Genomic DNA, 19211 nt, shown 5'->3' with positions numbered 1-19211 from the left:
GTCCACAAGGTCTGGATACATGGAGTAAATAAAATCATAACATAAACAATTAAATATAAGAAATAATAATTTCTTAAAGTATGTTCTAATCCCCATGTGGGTACATGGAGTAAATAAAATCATAACATAAACAATTAAATATAAGAAATAATAATTTCTTAAAGTATGGGTTAATCCCCATGTACCCAAACTTTGTGGACACCCTGTAGTATTCAAATTGAAGGTAACATACCTTGAAAATAATAAAACATACATTTCTGTGTTTTTCTGTACATTGTATATAATCAGATAACACAACACTAATAGATCTTGTGGCCCTTATACATTTCACTGTAGCTTCTTAATACCGAGAGATTCTAGAGACTGTTGTGTCTTGATGGTGTAAGTAACTGTTATCAGTTGAAGTAAGCAAGTAAATTTCAATGACCATGTGTAAGCTAATTAACTTGGCTACCACTAGATTAGCAGCATGAAATATACAGTAAATAGTTTGCATACACTGTGACAATGACTGGTGGTAATAATGGGCTTGAAAGATGCCAACAGTCTTTCTCACCTTCAATCCCTGGCATTAACCACTGGAAATGATACACAGTTGCTGCGACAGGTATTTCCTAGAACCATGACAGAGTTCAAGAGTTATTTTAGACTACCGAGACAATCTAATATGTAAAAAATATTGCTACCTTTAAGTATGGTTGAAATTGTTGTTGTTGTTGGTGGTGGTGGTGGTGGTGGTGTTGCACTAATGCAATTCCAACAGCAAAGAGCAAACAACTTATTTTATGTCAGATATTAATAAATTAGAGGTAAGAAATTAAATGTATTCATAGATATTCACAAAAATAAAAAGAAAGTTGCCATATGTGTGTATGCATATATACATGCATACATATATATCATCATCATCATCATCGTTTAACGCCCGCTTTCCATGCTAGCATGGGTTGGACGATTTGACTGAGGACTGGTGAAACCGGATGGCAACACCAGGCTCCAATCTGATTTGGCAGAGTTTCTACAGTTGGATGCCCTTCCTAACGCCAAACATACATATTAAAAAATGTGTAAAAAACAGCTGTAATGAGCTGACATTTATCCATCGTCTGTTATTATTCATTTGCTTATAATGCACCATAGAGATTCATGGCACATCAGATACGCTGGAGTATTCCAAACAATGTATGATCAACACAACCCCTAGGTACTTAATACTTGTAGGGGTGGTTTTCTCTGTATGCATAACCTGAATATCCTACTAGATATTTAATCAACCAGAGGTGGTGATCACAGGTTTATCGAACCTTACCTGGTGCATATCCTTTTAAGTACCTGGTTCTATGAAGAATCCTTATTATTATTATTATTATTATTATTATTATTATTACACACACCCACATATATATATACATACATATATATAAGGACATCGAGGTGTAAAAAACTTGCCAAACGAATAATGCTCCACACACACACACATACACAAACGTGTATATATATATATAAAAAGCCTAAAGTCAGGAGGTTTGAGAGATGAAGATAGGTTTATTTATCTGTTTGACTTCCATATGATGATGACAATAACTCTCTCTCGCTCTCGCTCTCTCTCTCTCTATATATACACACACACACACACACACACACATATAATTATCTATCTATGAATTTGTGTGTGTGTGTGTGTGTGTGCATCTGTGTATGTGGTTTTGTGAAATTTGAAAATAGCAATGCTACACAAGTGTCTCTTGAGAAGTTCTCCTCATAGACAATATGGGTATAAACATTTATATTATATATATGGACAACATCAATATTTTTGTTTTCCATTTTATCTTCTTAATGACTACTCTCCAATTAAATATGTGTATTTAGGAGGGAGAGGGAGAGAGAGAGAGAGAGAGAGAGAGAGAGAGAGAGAGAGAGAGAGAGAGAGAGAGAGAGAGAGAGAGAGAGAGAGAGAGAGAGAGAGAGAGCAATGAAGTTAGGATTGTCAGAGAAAGAGTTGTTTTTAGATAACTTACCAGTATTGTTATTGGTGTAATTGCTTTCCACATTAATTTCCAAAAAAAGCGATCAAGGCTACCAGTCATGTCAGTGATATGTCGCAAAATTTTCTTTGGACCATAGAACCACATCAGAATCAAACATTCAAAAAAGCAAATAAATGGCAAGGACCAGCTTGGAAGGTAAACATCCATTGTTTGATCAGTGTAAATATCAGCCTTGTAAAGTAGACAAAAAAATAATATCTAAGTAAATATCAATATGAGCAAAAAAAGTAAATAAATAATAGAAGACATTGCAAAGAATAATACTTTTTATAACAACAGCATTTTTGAAAAATATGTCTTTTTAGAAGAATAGAGAGTAATTTTGCTAAATGGAAAATGCCAGACTAACAATTAACAATATATTAATGATATATTATCATGCAGCAAATATTCCATTGTCTTGGGAGCATTATTAATTCTAGGATCATAATTTTTCAATTAGTGTTAACTTTAGAGATGAAAACTTTTCTTCAATATTTATATCTATACAATAATATTTCAATCAATTTGATCTCAGACCACCATCAGTTACCTTATTTCTGGAAAGTAAATTGTATATTACGATGGAATGAAGTTTGCCTTATTTTTCATAGAATTGCAGAAAAATTTTAGGAAATTAGATCTATTAAATTAATCACATTGCTGTCCTATCCAATGAGTTTAGTCTTTTGTGCTTAATTCCTTCTAAATATAAAATTAAGAACTAGGTTTTGATGATAAAACTAGGTTTTTATAATAAAATCAGGGTTTCTTTCATTTCTTTAGTGATGAAGATTCCATCACTAACACATTGCAGGCACTTATCCACAAATGTGCAATGTCCTTTCATTTAACTTTCTTTCATTGCCTCTTCTATTGTTATCACTGAAGCCTCTGCTTCTCTGCACTAATTAGTTGCCCACAGTCTCCATCCAAACTTCACCTGACCCACTTATCTCTCCTTCCACCATTTATCTCTCTTCTGTAGTTTTACATTAATAACTTTGTCCAGTTCTTCCTGTGTCAATTTCACTAGTCTGAGAAGACCTTTGACAGTCCCAAGTAATACACCAAAAATTGGAATATTGATGATGATGATGACAATTAACATGACAATAATGGTGATGGTAATTGTGATAAAAACGCTGCTGTTGCTGATAGTGATTGGGTAATGCAAATGCTAATTACCAGCTAGAGAACAATTACATTAGCAAATGACATGCTGCTATTCTGGCAACAGAATATAAATACAACTCCATTTGACACAAATTCAAATGTTATTGATGGCCTCTTGTTTAGCTTTGGGTCTGTTCTGAGGGAGTAGACCTAAGAGCAGAGGCATTCCAGCCATGATCATCCCATCATTTTGTATACAGAAACCACCTTGTCCAATGTGTTTATTCTTTTTACAAGATGGCAAAATATGATTTCAGGGAGGTTTAACTGATATTTCTAGCATATTGTGCAGCTCTCTACATAAACTGATTTACCTCTTAGGCAATTCAGTTGGCTCTTTTCTGCTTTACCAACTTGCTTATTTACAATATGCATGACTGGGTATATAAGGATATGCAACACATATCATATTGTGTTGTTTTGTTGATAATACTGAAGAAGCATGCCAATTGGTTAGTGTAATGGGTTAATTAGCACACGTAATTACAACAGGCGTGTAGAAATGCACATATCTTACATAAAGCTTACAAATACCAATTATTTTTTCTGTGTTTCTTATGAATATATGTGTAGGGTTAGGCATGTGTAGGGGGAAAACTTCCTAGTTTCTTTTAAAATACTATAGCAAATCTGACAATAGGCTATTTGTATCATAATTGCTTCACTTGTATTTTATATTAAATAATCAATTAATAAGAACTCTACGAGAAAAGTTATTTCAAAAACCTAATAAAAAAAAAAAAAATCTCACACAAATAAAAAAAATAGCTAAATCATGTTTGTTCATATTTTTAGGCTTGAAATTAACAAACTCATTACTGTATTTCCTGGCATACAAGTCGAATTTTTCAGACCAAAAGTTAGCCAAAAACAGTAGGTTGTCTTATATACCAAAACAAGTTTGGAGAACCAAACGTTCCATGTTGAAGGCAACAGGATTTGGAAAGTTAGTGATGATGTTTGAATGTTTACACATGTTTACACTATAAACTATGTCGACTTGTATGCCAGAAAATATAGTATACTTAAAGAAAAAGTTGGCATAACGATTCTCCCAAGACACAGAAAAGTATCATATAGAGTTATTGGAATATTTATTTAGAAGATTTCACATGCTATCATTTAATTAATCTTCACAAAAATGTTTTATAATTAATTAGAGAATATTTAAAATAACTGTACAGTGATAATTTCCTTTTTTTTTAGCAAAAGTTTCTTACCTGAGAAAGTATGAAGAGGGAAAAAATGAAAGATAATACACATATGACAAACAACCAGAACAGCTTGTAACAGTTCCTTTCAGGCATTGGCCATATTATCTCCAGTCCTGATACAACTAGTTGGGTGAATATTACAATGCTATTTAAGGTGATGATGGTCAACATAAGATAAAAAAGAGCTGACCACACTGGTGGAAAGGGCATTAATGATGTGATCTCAGGAAATATAATGAATGCTATGTCAAGGGCTGTAAAGATAAATGGTAAGATTTCATTAGAGAAGTAAAAAAAAAAAATTTTTTAATATAAACAGATATGCGAAGTATAAAATGAATAAAAGACACCTTTGATAAGAATCCAATAAGATTAAAAAATAGATTAAGGCGGTTCCTTATTTTGAATCAGTCAAATGAAATTTTACAAACACACGATGTCCCCTGTTGGACAGTTGATAATAAATTCTTCATAGTGTTAGGTAGGAATGGAAATTTAAATTTGGAATTATTGAATAAGGGGAAAATGCATAGAATGTACATATCTAATTTTCTTTTTATTGTTTACTTATTATGAAGTGCTTAAAATTTCTATTCAGTGGTAATCATGTAATTACTATTTCATCCTTTTTAGAAATTTTCTGGACATTACATAGCCTAATTAAACATTTTATGAAAAGAGGTAGTCTGGAAGAAATTCATAGAATGTGTGTTTTCCCTACTTCAGTTAATAATCTGCACAAACTAACTATATTTTGAAGATATCAAAATATCAATTAGTTATAATTGTAAAATAGCTTCAACTAACATTGTTTGAACTTGCTATGCTTTCTGTGTTTTTTATGAATGCATAATGCAACTCAAACTCCTTACACTAGCCGATACTGATGGCAATTATTCATTCGAGGCAATGATTTATGTAGCAATGGGCTTTGAGAATACTGATGGTACTTATACTTCCCTCTTGTATAAAGGAAAATAAAACAAAAATACATTTAAAAATCTAAAAATGAAAATAATTTTGATGGTTTAAGACTATCTAATATTGGTGATTCATCATCATCATTTTAACATCCCCTTTCATGTTCCCATGGGTGAAACAGAATTTATTAAGGCAGATTTTCTATGAATGGATGCCCTTCCTATCATCAACCCTCACCTGTTTCCAAGCAAAGTAATATTTCCCTATAGCCAGGCATGTTTCCACAGAATATTGGGAATGAATGGCACTGCTTGTATGACAGTGACACTCACTTACAACCATCACTTGACATTAAGATGAGAAGATACAGACAAGCATTCACACATACATACATACATACATACATACATACATACATACATACATATTGGCTCAACCTATAGATAATGTGGTTTTTTCAATTGCATGAACTAAAAGTTGGATGGGGACAGGTTAATCTACCTGCATCAACTTGCTATAAAAACAGGTAGTAATTTTATCTCGTCCTTATTCTTAGTGCAAGTTTTGAAGAGTGCAGTTCAATTTTAACAGCCATTTTTTTTCAAAGCTATAATGGAAGTGACAAAGGAGCATATTCAGCATATTTTGCTTTATGAGTTCAATAAAGGCAACAACGCAATGGAAAGTACGAGAAATATTAATGCAGTATATGGAGATCGGACAATAAGCACAAGCCAGTGTCAATGGTGGTTCCGGAAATTCTGAGCTGGAAACTACAGCCTAGAAGACAAACCTCTTCCTGGAAGATTTGTAGAGCTTGACAAGGACATCCTGCAAACCCTGGTGGAACAAAATCCCATTGTAACTGTTGAGGAACTATCAAAGAAGCTTGGATTTGGTCATTCAATCAGTCATCGATACCTGTGTGCCATTGGAAAAGTTAGCAAACTAGGTCAGTAGGCTCCTCATAAACTTCCCTGGTCTAATTGCATGCAGAGAGTGAACGTGTGCTCTTCTTTACTGTTGTATCCCATGAATGAACCTTTTTAGGACCAAATAGTGACTGGTGACAAGAAATGGGTTCTCTATAAAAATGTCAAGCACCAAAGACAGTGGGTAGGGAAAGGAGAAACACCGGCACCCCAGGTTAAAGAAGGTCTTCAGCCACATAAGGTGTTGTTATCTGTTTGGTGGAATATGAATGGTTTACTCCACTTTGAACTTTTAAACCAAACCAAACAATAACAAAGGAGATCTACTGTGAGCAGCTTGAGTGGCTAAAGTCAGCGCTAGGAGAAAAACGACTATCTTTGGTTTCAACACAAAAGGTGTTCTTCCATCATGATAATGTTTGGCAACATATAGCAAGGATGACATTTCAAAGGCTGGAGCAGTTTGAATGGGAAACGATGCCCTACCCACAATATTCGCCAGATGTTTCCCCATCTGATTATCATTTATTCCACAGTCTTCAAAATCATTTGGAGGGGTAAAAATATGAATTCTGTAGTCGAGGTCAGAACAGTACTGGAGGAGTATTTTTCGTCACGGACAAGTGAATTTTGGAAGAGGGGCCTTGCAAGTCTACAAGATAGATGGAAGAGCATTGTAGAAAATGAAGGAGAGTATATTTTAGATTAAAAAAGAACTTTGTTTATCTTAATTTTGAAAAATAAAAGAAGTATAAAAAAATGCATTATTTATAGGATGACCCAACATATACATATGCAACAGGTTTTCAGTTTCCATCAACCAAATCTACTCACAAGGCTTTGGCTGGCCCAGGGCTACAGAAGAAGACATTTGCCCAAGGTACTGTGTAGTGAGATTGAACTCAAAATATCAATATGCATATTCACCAACAAATGGCAGACAAAAAGCAGATGCAAATGGCAGACAAAAAGAATTCTTTCATTTTGAACCTACTGAAACAAAGATTGTGTTTGAAAGAATTTGTAATTGTTCTATCTAACTAGTAATTACTCTTTCTAGTCTCTATGATGTGATCATTTCAGCAAATCTAAAGAGCATTTTGTGGTTAGTTAAATGTTCCTTGGAAAAATAATTAGTCAATTGTAAAAGATAATGGTAATTACTTTCAGTTAAATAAACAGAGACATTAAGAGTAATTAGCACTGCTGCCTATGAAATGCAGCTTAAATACCACTAAATCATTATGCCTTATGGATTAATAATCTTGAACACAAACTGGATAGGTTCATTTTCATCATTTTTAATTATCTTGGTATATCTCTATCTTTTCTTTTAGTCTAAGTTTCAGTTTTCTGAATGAACTCATTTGATAGTTATTTTATCAAATCATTAATCAGAATCCTCTTCATATTCAACTTAAACTTATCCTCTTATATTCTGAGGAAATTACCAAAAGTTTTAGTTATATACACTTCATTTATATCTGTTCATCCTTCTGTCTATCTGTTTGTCTATCCATCCTTCTGTCCGTCCGTCCATCCATCCATCCATATATATATTTATATGTGTGGGTATATATATATAACATTCCTTGTTGACATTATGCCTGGTTCCTCTGTGTTTTGAAGATGTCTAGAATTTAAAAAATCCCTTACTTGGAAATAGTTAAGGGTTGCTGATAGGAAGAGCATTATTCAACGGTAAAATCTTGTTTAAAATAACTTCCCTTCTAACCCATGCTAGTATAGAAAAATAAATGTTAAGTATATGAAGTTCTAAATGAATATATACATACATACATACATACATACATCTGTTAAAGTCTGTCATACCAGCCATGACGAAGGGAAATAGCCCTGAAACTCGAGTCGCCTTTATATACTTATATTTATATATTTGATCCTTTATATTGAACACTCAATATTTCATCTACATTCAATACTTTCTTTCATGGTGCCATCCATTTTTATTTTATCTTATTTTATATTATATATTGTATATTATATTATATATTGTATATTCCATATTCTATACCCCACATTGGTTCTGCAGGAATATAAATAAAACATAAAAAACAGACAGTGTTGGAACTCTTTTAAACAAAATAATATATTCCTCTATACACAATCATACAAAAAAAACACCTTTTTTGTATTTATTTTTACTCGCATATATATATATATATATATATATATATATGTATATGATATAATGATGTAGAAGGTTAAATCCCTGAAGGGTTCAGAAATTAGAATAGATATTTTAAGTTGAGTACATTAGGAAATATAATGGGAAAGATTTTAGGAAGTTGATAATGGCTCAAACAGAAAGGTGGAATATTATTACTAAGAATTAATCATACAACTTGGAAAGGTATAAACTTATTATGATGTTTTTAAAGTATTATATAGAAATGAAAGTTATATGTTAGACTTATTTTATTCTAAAATACATAATTGCAATGATGAATAATTATGCTGAAGTGGTTTATTCAGGGTAAAAAAAAAAAAAAATGCTATTGTAAAGAATATGTCCTTACAGAAATCTGATTGAAATGAAGAATGCAGTTATAAAGGTATTTGTTTTATATAGATGTTATTAGATGAGGTAAATATAGCTGTAAGCAGTTTGTTTATACAAATAGGTAATCACAGCAGAATATCATCATAACAAGTAACTTCATGTAAGCAGGTAATCATAAAAGAATGCTGTTGTAAAAGGTTTACTTATAAAGACAGGTCATTCACAGCAAAGTACAGTAGCAATAGGAAATTAATAAAGTCATGTAATTAGATTACACAAATACAATTGCAAGCTAACTACATATGCAGAGTAATGTCAAAAGAGATAAATGTAGGGGCAAATATTTTATTCTTATAGAGTGATTATCAATAAAGAAAAACGTGTCAGCACTTGTGGTTAGTTTGTTCCTGTAATCAGATAATGAGGTAAAAGAATGCACTTACAAGAGAATATTGCTTCTGAATTGCATTCATTTACAAATTGAATACATATTTATACAAGTTGTTAATATCAATAGAAGGAAAAGAGAAAGAAGAGCTAAACTTGTACTGACAATATAGTTAATTACGTTTTGATCAAAGCTTGTTTGAAAGAAGTAGGAAACTTAAATGGCAAAGAAAAGAAATGAAACATGGAATATAGAACATAGCTAGGGTTGGTCTAACATATCCAAAAGAACTCTGCCTGCAGTTCCATGCAAATTATTATCCTACATTTATTAAAATACATTTTTTTCACAAATTAGACAGTAAATGATACATTTTAATAATTGAGAATCCCACAGTCCAAAATTCTGTCTATCCTCAGTTTGTAATATGCAATTAGAAATGACTAGAAATATAAACTGTCTAATGTATACTCTTTTACTCTTTTACTTGTTTCAGTCATTTGGTAAGAAATCTTGAAATAAAACTGAATAATGACATACATACATATGTACATACAAAAATACAAACATACATAAATACATGCATTCATACAATCATGCCTACATATATATCTATGTGTGTGTCTTTGTGGCTGTGTTTATCATCCACCACTGTTTGACGACTGGTGTCAGTGCATTTGCATACCCAAACTTAGCTATTTGGCAAAAGAGATCGATATAATAAATGCCAGGCTTAAAAGATAAAGGTACCAGGGTCAATTTATTCAACTAAAACTCTTCAAGGTGGAGCCCCAGCCTGGCTCAGTTGAATGACTAAAACGAGTAAAAGACAAGAGATACATACGCGTGCGTGCAAACACAGACACACACACACACACACACATGTAATTCCTTTTATTGCTTTCAACCAGTGGCTGTGCCCATGCTCGGGTACCCCCACCATACTTACATATGTATATATATTTATTTAATCATTTGTTGTAATTCCTGGTTGTCCTGGACACTTAAAGCTGACCAGGAGTTGAAATGATCATAGTACAAATGATTAAATATAAAAATATGAAACTCTACACTTGTAATATGTACTGAGTACTATATATGAAGGTAATCGACTTTCATTGAATCAATATGTGTGTGTATGTGAGTATGCATGTGTTGTGTGTGTATGCTTGTGCATGTATGTGTGGATGAAAAAGATACTTTTGAAATATTTTCACTGAATTATGGCACAGGCATGATTGTGTGGTAAGAAGCTGGCTTCTCAACCACATGGTTCTAGGTTCAGTCCCACTGCTTAGCACCTTAGGCAAGTGTCTTCTACTATAGTTTCGGGCCAACCAAAGCCTTGTGTGTGAATTTGGTAGATGGAAACTGAAAGAAACCGATTTTATATGTATATTTCTATGTATGTGTGTCTCTGTGTCTGTGTTTGTTCCCCGCCCCCTGCTGCTTGACAACTGGTGATGGTATGTTTATGTCCCTCGTAACCTAGCAGTTTGGCAAAAGAGACCAATAGAATAAGTACTAGGCTTCAAAAAATAATAAGTCCAAGGGTCGATCTGTTTGACTAAAACCCTTCAAGGTGGTACTCCAGCATGGCCATAGTCAAAATGACTGAAACAAGTAAAAGTTAAGATATAAAAGATCTTATAGACTGTCTTTTCTGTGTCAAATTCTTTCACATTTTGGCACAAAGCCAGTGATTTTAGAATTTTTATCAGCAAACACATTATAAATTCATTGAAAATTCTTGCTTTTGAAACAGTTCTTGAACCATATAGAAATTATTGAGACTAAAAAGAATAACAAGTATAAAAGATACTTAATTACTATGGTCTTAACCCTTTAGCATTCAGATTATTCTGTCAAATGTAAAACTTATGTATTCACACCATGTAAAATTAATCTTGCATCATTTCATGGCTTTGAGATTTCAATTATGTGATTGTTTATTTTTAAAATGACACAATAAGGTAGCTATGAATGACCATATCTGACTAGTTTGAACATAAAACAGGTAGAATATTTTGGCCAGATATGACCGTTTAAGCACTAAAGGGTTAAATAAGTGAGAAATATAAATACTTCACTCAGCAAGTTTCATTGGAAACTAAATTGGTAGAAGTTTGTAAATTCTATATTATAACTTACCAGGAATTTCTAGACGATTGAGTGGAAGTTGATAAATTTTTGTGAAAACTCCTTGAATGGCAAACATTAATAGTCCCAATATTTCTGTACTAACAAGGTTAACAGTGCAACCTAGGAGTGAAAACCTAAACAAAAAAAATAAATAAATAAAAGGGAATTAGATAAACATTTCTTTTTATTGAAATTGTCTAAGTTTCAAACAGTAAATGGATTTTAATTGGGAAATGAAAAAGGAGAGAGAAAAGGTACAGAAATAATGACTTATGACTGGATTCTTTATTTAAAAAAATAAATTATTACTAATTTAATAAATCCAACTTCAATTTAGTGATTTCACCACCATCACTACCACCACCACCACCACCACCACCATCATCGTCGTCGTCGTCGTCGTCATCATCGTCATCATCATCATCATCACCACCACCACCATCATTTAATGTTACTTTTCCATGTTTGCATGGGTCAGATGGAATTTAGTGAGGCAGATTTTATATGGCTTGATGCCCTACCTGTTGCTAATACTCATTGGTTTCCAAGCAAGGTAATAATTTTCCATATGTAGGCATGCTTTTGAAGGAAGACTGGAAACAAACAACCTTGCTTGTATGCCAATGATGTTTATTTACAACCATCATATGATGCCACACACACACACACACGCACACACACATATATGTACATATATACATATATATATATATATATGATGAGTTTCTTTCAGTTTCCATCTACCACATCCACTCATAAGGTTTTGGTTGGTCAGGAGCTATAGTAAAAGATACTTTCTGAAGGTGGCATGCAGTGAAACTGGACCCAAGACAATATGACTGCCATCCCAGTGCAGCATAATTAGACAAAACTGAGATAAATAAATCCTTCAATAACTTAATTAACGTTATTGATGAATAATGACCTTCAGCGTGAAACTGTTACTAACTTTAAAATTCAAAATTAGTCTAGAATCTTGTAAAGATATTTTTCTAGCAGCAGCTCAAACACAAGTAGAAGTTAAATTGTGCAGTATTTTTGGCATGAGATTACTAGCTTATAGTTCTAGATATGTTTTGTCATATCTATATGTGTGTGTGTGTGTGTGTGTGTGAGTAACCCCTTCATTTTTACATCCTTAAATTCACCTGGCAACCAGAAGCAGGTATCAGATCATTTGGCAATGTTATCAGAAATGGATACAAAAAGAATCTATTGTTATTTTTTTAATCAAATATTGTCTTATACATGTATGTAGAATGGCAGTTTATGGCTCCTTCCTGTAGAAACATAACTAACTTTCTTCGAAGAGACATGGAAAATTAGAGAGATACAAGTGGACAGATCAGTTTATGTAAGTAGGGTAAAGACATATCATAAATAGTGCAAAATGAAGTTAGGTTGGGCTGGTAGAAATTCATGCTGGTGCCTAAGTGAAGGACCATGGATACTATATTTCTGGTGGAAAAAATTAAACTGTAAGGGGACAAGGTTCCCATGCTGTCTGGCCAGGTGGGTATTCAGAAGATCACCAGTAGAGAAATGGTTAAGGAGAGTACTTCAGAACATAAAGATGTCAAGTAATATGAGTTTGATTAATGAATTCATTGAACATCTTAGTTTACAGGTGAGTTCCAGTAGACCTGCTCTTATCCATCTTCTCTTCATCATAGTCTTTAAGGTAATTATTCAGGAATTCAGAACTAGATGTCCTTGGAAATTTTTATATGCCAATAATCTGGTTCTCTCTATAGAATCTATTGAGGAGTTCAAAACATGGAAGAGTGGTCTAGTCAGAAAGTTTAAAGTTAAATATGAAAAAAGATTAGAGTATTATTTGATAGAAAAGAAAAACCCTGTGGCATTCTAGGAAGAGAGCTTTGTTCAATGAAATGGAAGGTAGCAGAATGAACTTAATACTAAATATTGCTGTAAGCAATGGATACATAACATGTGTAGTGAGATAACAAACAGAGTCTCAGTAGGGAATCAGAACTTCAAACGCACAGAAGTAACAACCTTGAATTAAAAGCCAAAAGTTGTAGATTTGTTCTTCTACTTAGGCAACACAGTTACTACAGAGCATGGCTTGGATGTTGTAAAATTATAGTATTTATGATAAGAATAGGATGACAGAGGCTCATGGATCTGTTACTTTTATTCTCTCACTTTAGGAAAATTAGATGCTCTGAAGCATACATAAAATATGTACTGCTATTTGATATTTACCATGGAAGATGTATAATGACCTTCAGTGGCTGGAGAGAAATGATATGAGTATAGCACGTTGGGTGTGCAATGTTGATTTACATGAAAGAAGAGTGCAAATGATTTGTTTTTGCACCAGAAGCTATTAACTGCAGGAGAGGATTACTTTGGTTTAATTATGTATTGTTGATGGATTACACATAATTGAGTGAAAGTATTGTTGGTGAAAAATTTCTGTTGTGTGAGCAGACCAAGAAAGACCTGGAAAGAAATGGTAAGGTTAGTTCTGAGACTACTTCTCTTCACCGAATGGACTTATTGTCAGAAACCTAGAAACCTAAATAAAAATATTAAACATATAACCAGTCCAATTTATGTCAGTGTGGGAAAAACCTGTATTAAAACAATTATAAGAATTCACTAGACTCAAACATTTAAAAAAGAAATTGCTTTTGGCTTAATTAGAGATGGAAGAGTAGTGCCCATGACCCTTTATAAGATCTCCAAGGCTTGTGGAAGAAAGGAGGAAGTTATCCTCAAAGTGAGATTCAGTCTACTAAAGGCATCCAAGGGTGAGATGATGGAGTTGACCTTGACAATGAATTAAGCCTACCATTGACAATGATGCTTCTAATCTAAACTTTCTTCTTACACTAAAGATCTTATGTTTTCTATAAAATTTATTAATAATGTATCCAATATTAATGGTTTAGTTTAATTAATACTGTTAAAATATTTTTAAAACGCTACTTGACCCAACTCAACCTGCAATCTTCATGCAATCACAAAAATGCTTTGACCATAGAGCAAAATAATTTTTTATATGATATGTAAAATTGCCAATGAGCAACAAATCAACTACTTAGTTGGACAACTAGCCAGATGGACAACTAGCCAGATGGACAACTAGTGAATCAGTTAGTTAATCATATGCTACCACAACAACCAGCAAGATTAACTAGATAATTAGGTTGTAATGATGGTAATAGACAGTTTATTTAGTGAAGAATCAGGAAAACCATAAATCTGCAGAATGGATTTAAAGTACTTGGTAGGATATAGTTAATAATAATTTGCTTCTAAGACCATACATTTAAAATCATCTTTCAGAGAAGAAGACCAAACCTTCAAATTTTCATTGAAGCCTGACCACAGAAAAAGAGGAGATACAATCTACGACAAATCAAATCTAAAAGACATTATAGATTTGTAATAGACATTCCTTGTATACAGTTCCATTCTATAGCCAGTTTCTTTCATGTTGGGTTTTAAAAAATATATTTTCTTTACATGGTATAGTCAGAAAAGGAAAGGCAATGCTTATGGTCTTTTGAGGGTCTTTGCGACTGGTGGAAGGCAGGCAGGAAACCATCTTCAGACTGCAGAACTGGTCTGAATTCTTGTCATTTTTGCAATTTAGTAGAGTATTAAGGGCAGGCAATGACCAAGGTAAATCTACCACCATCAAAATAGGAATGCTCTTTCTGACAGGCTTCCACACAGTTTCTAACAACCAAATTACACTCACAAGGTTTTGGTTTGCATTCTTTGATTGGTATTTTGTAGTCCTTAATATTAACTTTAAACAAAGACTGGATTTTTTTTAAACCTCCATAAGTTAATGAATTCAGTGCATGGTTTACATGTTAAGTTATGAAATGTTTTTCATTTTTATTAAGAAATGAATTAAAAAAATAAATGAACTTACCTAAAACAGTTGCTGTGAAAATGAGTATAACCAGCTAATACTGAAATACTCCCTGTACCGAGAGCTAATGAAAGAAAAAGCTGTTTAGTTGCATCAGACCACACCTGAAAATGATAGAATGATAATATTTTGTTAACCTTCTTGTTACCATATCTCTGTAGAAATAGCACACTTCTTTCTTTTAGTTAATTATAAAAAATAATGAAGAATGTAGTTAAATAAATTTGTCATTATTAAGCTGGTATTTGGAGCATAAATTGAAACAGGAAGTTTTGATGGAAGGTTTTGATTTAGATCACTTTAAAACAAGAAATTTGAATCATAGGACCAGGGGAAGTTTCAGGTAAACCAGTGTCAAAAGAGTTTTGAAAACAAATGACAAAGAAATCAGTGACACATTTTGAAAGCATTAAAATGAGTAAATTCAGTTATCATTTTCATATAAACTTTACAATAGGCGCAGGAGCGGCTGTGTGGTAAGTAGCTTGCTTACCAACCACATGGTTCCAGGTTCAGTCCCACTGCGTGGCACCTTGGACAAGTGTCTTCTACTATAGCCTCGGGCCGACTAAAGCTTTGTGAGTGGATTTGGTAGACAGAAACTGAAAGAAACCCGTCGTATATATGTATATATATGTATGTGTGTTTGTGTGTCTGTGTTTGTACCCCCAACATCGCTTGACAACCGATGCTGGTGTGTTTACGTCCCCGTAACTTAGCGGTTCGGCAAAAGAGACCAATAGAATAAGTTCTAGGCTTACAAAGAATAAGTCCTGGGGTCAATTTGCTCAACTAAAGGCGGTGCTCCAGCATGACCACAGTCAAATGACTGAAACAAGTAAAAGAGTAAAGAGTATTTGTTTCTCTCTGTATTGTATAGGTCAAATCATTCCTGTAAATCGCATGTTTTCTTCTTGATTGTTTTTCTAACCTTCTCCCCCGATGATCTCTGGCTTAATAATTTAATCTTTCTGCCCCACTACTATGACATCTAACAATTTAATTCTGGTGTGCATAATTCACCATATACATTAGTGTTTATCTTATGTTCATGGCTGTTCCCTTTGATTTTCCTTCCTGTCAATTCGAAGAGGAAGCTGGATGTTTACAGATTTCTCAGACCAATTTAGAGCTATATGATGGAACTATGAAATTACATTACAGTAATAACTGTATTACTTGTAAAGTTAATAGATTAGCTAAAACACAAAAAGGATGAACATCTCATTGATGTCAAAGATTTGAAAATACTGAACTTTAATTTAATTAAAGTTATAAACGATATTTGTTCACATTAACTGTCTAAAGAACAACAAAAAACTGTTACTTATGGATAAATAATTATAAATTTTCAAGCCAAAATACTACAAGCATGGCTGTGCAGTTAAGAAGATCATTTTGCAACCATGGGATTTCAGATTCAGTCCCACTGCATGGCAGATTGGGAAAGTGTCTTCTATTTGTGTATTTGGTAAGAGTGAATTTGGTAAATCGATATATATATATATATATATATATATATATATATATATATATACCTGTGCCGGCGGCACATAAAAAGCATTGTTCAAGCATTGGGCCTCACAGAGGTAGTAACAGGTGACTGAGACCTTTGGCGATATACCATGCTTGTGTAGAGCTGTCAAGCTAAGAGAGATTGTAGTCATGTCTGATGCTGGCGTCAAGTCAATGGCACCCATGTCAGTAGCATGTAAAAAAAGCACCCACTACTCTCTTGGACTAGCTGATGCTCGGAAGGGCATCCAGCCATAGAAATCTTGCCAAATCAGAACTGGAACCTGGTGCAGCTCCTCAGCTTACCAATTTTCAGTCAAACTGTCCAAACCATGCCAGCATGGAAAGTGGACATTAAATGATGATAGTAATGATGATGAAATGTACATGGATATGTGTGTGTGTTTGTTCCCACCACCACCACCATCACCACCACCACCACCACCACTTGAGAACTGTTGTTGGCTAATGTACTTCCTTATAACTTAACGCTTTAGCACTTTGGCAAAAAAAGACCAACAGAATAAGTACCAGACTTAAAAAACATAACAGTAGGGTTATTTGGTCAACTAGATTCATCAAAGTTGTGCCTCAGTATGTCTGCAATCTAGTGATTGAAAGAAATAAAAGAAAAGACAAAGTTTTTTTTTTTTGTGATTATAAATGAAATAAACTATTTTCTATTGAATTTTGTGAATAGTTGATTACATACCTGTAGTTTCTGTAATGCGTCCCAACCAGGTGTAAGAAAAAATTTTACACCGGGTAAAGCACCATCTAACATGCAAATGCAAATTAGGAGAGGCAGGACCAAAATATATGGAAGTATTGCTGTCAAATACATCATCTATAATGAAATGATAAAAGAAAAGAATTATTAAGAGTTCACAAAGTTAGCTATCACCTGCAAGAACTTCAGATGTATACGCTAGGTATATACCTGAAGTTAATTAAGTATATATATAATTAAGGTAAATATTTATGCAGCTTTTGAATCAATGTTAACCCACCCAAATTTGAATTTGGAACCAAGGATGATGAAATTAAAATCTGCAATGATGTATTACTTCTAACTTGTTGCTTCTCTGTGGTTGCTCAACCTGAAAGTTATAGTAGCCAAGTCTCCCTCAAATCATACCCTCATGTCTTAAAAGTAGAAGAATGCAGTGGATTTTGTAAGACTTTGATAAAGGACTACAAAATTCAATGTCTGCAAATAAACAGGTTGGTCATGGCTGAAATACATTTGATCCTAAGTTGGCTTAGTTAGGGCTGACTTGGAACTAAACAACAACAACAACTTGTTAAAATACTTCCAGCTATCTCCTTTGCCTTATATGAGGGGGTGCTGAAAAGTTCCTGGCTTTAAGGGTATCACGAAACGCCTTGTTGGAGACCCAAACTTCCGAGTTCTTTTACAGGGTACAGAAAAACTGAAGGACCACTGCAATAAGAGTGTGAATCTGAGAGGGGAATATGTTGAATAAAATGATAATTAACTGATCCTCCTGTATTTTCTTTTACCCAAAGCACTCTGCTGGGTGGTTGGCGTTAGGAAGGGTATCCAGCCATAAAAACCCTGCCGAAATAGACACAGAAGTCTGGTTTAGGCTCCTGCCTGGCCAGCTCCTGTCAAACTGTCCAACCCATGCCAGAATGGAAGGTGAACATTTAAACGATGATGAGGATGATGATGATGAGGATGATGATGAAAGCCAGAAACTTTTCAGCCCCATCTTGTATATACAATAATGATTTCTTGCATCAGCACAAAGCCTGTAATTTTAGGAGAGGTGTATAATTAATTACATTGGTCCCAGTACTCGAGGGATATTTTATGGACACCACATGATTTGAACTGAACTTAGATTGTAAAAGGAAGTAACTAACTACCACAAGATCTTTATTTTTCTACACTGTTCTTTCTCTGTTTTGTAAGTTACTTGGCTCACTAGTGCCAGTTGCACATAAAAAGCACGCAGCACACAAGTAATGTGTATCTAGAGTATCTAGCTGTAGAAGCCATGACAAAGCTAGAACTTGACACAGATCTGTGGTTTGCTGGATCATGTCAAAGTATCCAACCCATGGAAAATAGAAGTCAAATTTACAGAAAGGTACTATTCATCATATTAATGTCAGTATTTGATTGGTACTTATTTCACTGATACTTGAATAGACGAAAGTCAAAATCGCTCTTGGCAGAATTTAAAGTCAAAACATATTAAGTTAGAACAAAATACCATAATATATTTAGTCTGTCGCAACAGTAATAAATATACTTTTTTATTATTTGAGTTGCAGTTTGCCTTGTTGACAAGGTTTAGACTTATCTACCGAAGGCTTGAGATCCATTTAACTGCCAAAAATCCACTCCACCCAATTGCAATTTAGAAAAAGAACTGCTTAACTTGGCATACCATGTAACAGATTATATATATATATATATATAT

The 19211-nt window shown here is 33.5% G+C and overlaps 1 protein-coding gene across 2 annotated transcripts in view; it reads right to left on the bottom strand.

The window, feature by feature from the left end:
- Positions 1 to 19211, bottom strand: part of LOC106884368 (sodium-dependent dopamine transporter) — a 242943-nt gene that overhangs the window by 73831 nt on the left and 149901 nt on the right. For both annotated transcript variants that reach the window (XM_014935726.2, XM_052967984.1), the window contains exons 7-11: positions 17471 to 17605; positions 15244 to 15347; positions 11337 to 11461; positions 4427 to 4674; positions 2022 to 2222 (exon numbers count right to left, since the gene is read on the bottom strand). In XM_014935726.2, the coding sequence (XP_014791212.2) occupies positions 2022 to 2222; positions 4427 to 4674; positions 11337 to 11461; positions 15244 to 15347; positions 17471 to 17605 (813 nt within the window). The remainder of the gene's footprint in view (positions 1 to 2021; positions 2223 to 4426; positions 4675 to 11336; positions 11462 to 15243; positions 15348 to 17470; positions 17606 to 19211) is intronic.

This window comes from Octopus bimaculoides, chromosome 1, assembly GCF_001194135.2.
Source record: "Octopus bimaculoides isolate UCB-OBI-ISO-001 chromosome 1, ASM119413v2, whole genome shotgun sequence".
Lineage (NCBI taxonomy): Eukaryota > Metazoa > Mollusca > Cephalopoda > Octopoda > Octopodidae > Octopus > Octopus bimaculoides.
This window is presented reverse-complemented; position numbering and strand designations above follow the sequence as displayed.